The sequence below is a fragment of the Mus pahari genome, chromosome 20 (genome assembly GCF_900095145.1).
Source record: "Mus pahari chromosome 20, PAHARI_EIJ_v1.1, whole genome shotgun sequence".
Classification (NCBI taxonomy): domain Eukaryota; kingdom Metazoa; phylum Chordata; class Mammalia; order Rodentia; family Muridae; genus Mus; species Mus pahari.
The window spans coordinates 9,345,790-9,348,820 of NC_034609.1; the positions used below are offsets into that span (position 1 = coordinate 9,345,790).

The 3,031-nt window shown below is 52.1% G+C and overlaps 1 protein-coding gene across 1 annotated transcript in view; it reads left to right on the plus strand.

Moving 5' to 3' along the window:
- Positions 1–2,248, plus strand: part of Farsa (phenylalanyl-tRNA synthetase subunit alpha) — an 11,583-nt gene extending 9,335 nt beyond the window's left edge. Inside the window, exons 8-13 of the mRNA XM_021220059.1 lie at positions 402–486; positions 576–675; positions 777–945; positions 1,037–1,114; positions 1,226–1,340; positions 1,856–2,248. Of these exons, the coding sequence (XP_021075718.1) occupies positions 402–486; positions 576–675; positions 777–945; positions 1,037–1,114; positions 1,226–1,340; positions 1,856–1,994 (686 nt within the window). The 3' untranslated portion in view covers positions 1,995–2,248. The remainder of the gene's footprint in view (positions 1–401; positions 487–575; positions 676–776; positions 946–1,036; positions 1,115–1,225; positions 1,341–1,855) is intronic.
- The last annotated feature ends 783 nt before the right edge of the window (positions 2,249–3,031 follow it).

Genomic DNA, 3,031 nt, shown 5'->3' on the forward strand with positions numbered 1-3,031 from the left:
CCTGGTCTACAAAGTGAGTTCCAGGACAGCCAGGGCTATACAGAGAAACCCTCTCTCGAAAAACAAAACACAAAAAAACGAAAGACAAGAAGTAAAGGAGAGGACTATATATATGACATAGCTAGAGATGGAGGCCAGTGCAAAGGGCCTGAGGCTGAAATGTCAGCTGGTGGCCCTGTGACTCCAGGTCATGGTCACATAGGAATGAGAGGAGACCAGAGCAGGAGGTAATGTGTCAGAGCCAGAGGGAAGCTTGGGCTTCCACACAGTGAAGAGGAAAGCCAGGGGATTCTGGATGAAGAGGGAAAGGTCAGCTATTGAGGAGAGCCAGGTAACCCTGACTCCCATGGAGCCATACCAGACATGCAGTGATCCTGACCACGTGACTCTGTCTTGCCTAGACCCAGCTGAGGCCCTGCAGCTTCCAATGGACTATGTCCAGCGGGTGAAACGGACCCACTCCCAGGGTGGCTACGGCTCACAGGGGTGAGGCAGAAGCAGGACTCTGGCTGGAGGGGGGTGGGAGGCTGGGGTTCCAGGACCACAGGGCAGACTTCCTGCTTTTCCTCCTGAAGCTATAAGTATACCTGGAAGCTGGAAGAGGCCCGGAAAAACCTGCTTCGCACACACACCACGGCAGCCAGCACCCGAGCCCTCTACCGCTTAGCCCAGAAGGTACAGCTTGGCCCGGGCAGGTGGGAGGTTGGTAGTGTCCTGTAGACCTTCTGACCCATGCCAGGGCCAGGCCTGGCCTGGCCATCATTCCTCCTCCCCAGAAGCCATTTACACCAGCCAAGTACTTCTCTATTGATCGTGTGTTTCGGAATGAGACGCTGGACGCCACACACCTGGCGGAGTTCCACCAGATTGAAGGTGTAATAGCGGACCATGGTCTCACCCTGGGCCACCTCATGGGTGTGCTGAGAGAGTTCTTCACCAAGCTGGGTGAGCAGTCAATTCAGCACAAGCAGGCAGTGTTTGGGGGCCTGGGAGGGTGGCCCTGAAGTCATCAGCCTGCCCTGGCCAACCCCTACAGGAATCACGCAGTTGCGCTTCAAGCCAGCCTACAACCCCTACACAGAACCCAGCATGGAAGTGTTCAGCTACCACCAAGGTCAGGGAACTGGGACCTCGCACTTGCCTGGGTCACCCCCTTTGCCAGTCCCCACCCTATCTTCCCATTCTCTGTGCAGTATCATTCACATGCCTCCCTTTGTCCTCACAGGTCTAAAGAAGTGGGTTGAAGTTGGCAACTCTGGGGTCTTCCGGCCTGAGATGCTCCTGCCTATGGGGCTCCCTGAGAATGTGTCTGTCATTGCTTGGGGTCTCTCCCTGGAGCGGTGAGTGCCTGGCTGGAACTTAGGATGATTCCACTCAGTCGTTCCATTGTCATTCCTCTGACAGTCCTGTAGCAGGAATGCCAATTCTTGTGCCGGGCCCTGAGCTCTGAACACCGTGGCATGTTTCCCCAATACCATGCAACATGGATCCTAGTGGAAGCGGAAGGGTGACTAGCATGGCCAATAAGGAGACTCAGAAGGCTAGATGTGAATGGACAGGGAGTGCTATAGAGAGGACAGAGCAAGACTTAGATGAGGTGATCAAGGAAGGCTTCATGGAAGCTGAGGAGCAGTGAAGGCGTTTGGCAGTATCTACCAGGCACCAGGCACAGCCACTCGGGCTCTGAGGCAAAGCATGAACAAGGGGGGAATGGGGGGTAAGACCTGGCCGATGGTACGCGTTCACCGTGGGGGGAGACTTTGCCATTCATCTGAGAAAGATGGGAGGAAGTCTCTGAGAAGCAGAAGACAGGCTGATCTGACTCAGTGTTAAACTCTGTTCCTTCCACTCTCAGCCCAACAATGATCAAATATGGCATCAATAACATCCGAGAACTGGTGGGCCACAAGGTGAACCTGCAGATGGTCTACGACAGCCCTGTGTGCCGACTGGATATTGAGCCCAGGTCCTCAAAGACGCAAGAGGCTGCATGATATAGGCTGCTGCAGAGATCCCTGTCCAGTCCCTGTGCGTCCCCTGGCACTGACCCACTATTTATGAGGCCTCTGTGAGGCCAGCTCACTCCCCCCGCCTCTCCCACCCCGGTGGCAGGGTTCTAAGTATGGGGAGTTGTTATGCTGGCTTTTAGAGATGTGTGTAGTTTGCTTGTAAAGGTGGGTTTGGGCCCTGCAGGTCAGCCGTTTTAATAAAGTGGGCACATTCCCTCGTTTGGTGCTTTTTGTTGGGACTCTGTTGTCATTCATTTCATTGGGTGACTTGTGGGCGCTGTCTCACTCCCAGTTCCATGCAGTGCTTGGAACTGGTGGCTCACAATCATCTGTTATGGTATCTGATGCCCTCTTCTAGAGTGCCTGAAGACAGTGACAGTGTACGTGTACACACACACATGCACGCACACACACACACACACACACACACATACACACACATATGTATGTGTGTCAGGGCTGGTGAGATGGCTCAGCAGTTCCCAGCATTGGCTCCTCCTTCAGAGGTACTGAATTCAATTTCTAGCAACTACATAGTAGCAACTATCTATAAAGGGATCTGATGCCCTCTTCTGGCATGCAGGTGCACATGCAAATAGGACTCAGACATTAAAAAAATAAAAAAAGGAAGTAAGTTTAAAAAAGACTAATGGCTTTCTACAGCCCCACTCCCAAAGATAGGGAGTAGCCTCAGCTGGCCTCGGGTTTAAGGGTCTTACGCCTCAGTCTCCCAAGTACTGGGGTTATATAGGGTTATGTCACCCACAGTTTTTCCAGTCAGGGTTTCTCTTTGTAGCCTTAGCTGTCCTGAAACTTTGTAGACCAGGCTGGCCTCAGATGGGCCTGTCTCTGCCTCCTGACTGCTGGGATTAAAGCTGTGCCCACCACCACCCAGCAACACTTAGTTTGTTGCCTCCTATTAATAAATTTATGACCTGCCAGTTATTTTTACATTTATAACAGTTTTAGTTTTTAATCACTACAGTAATAAAAGGGAACGTAATTTTTTTAATTTTGCTTTT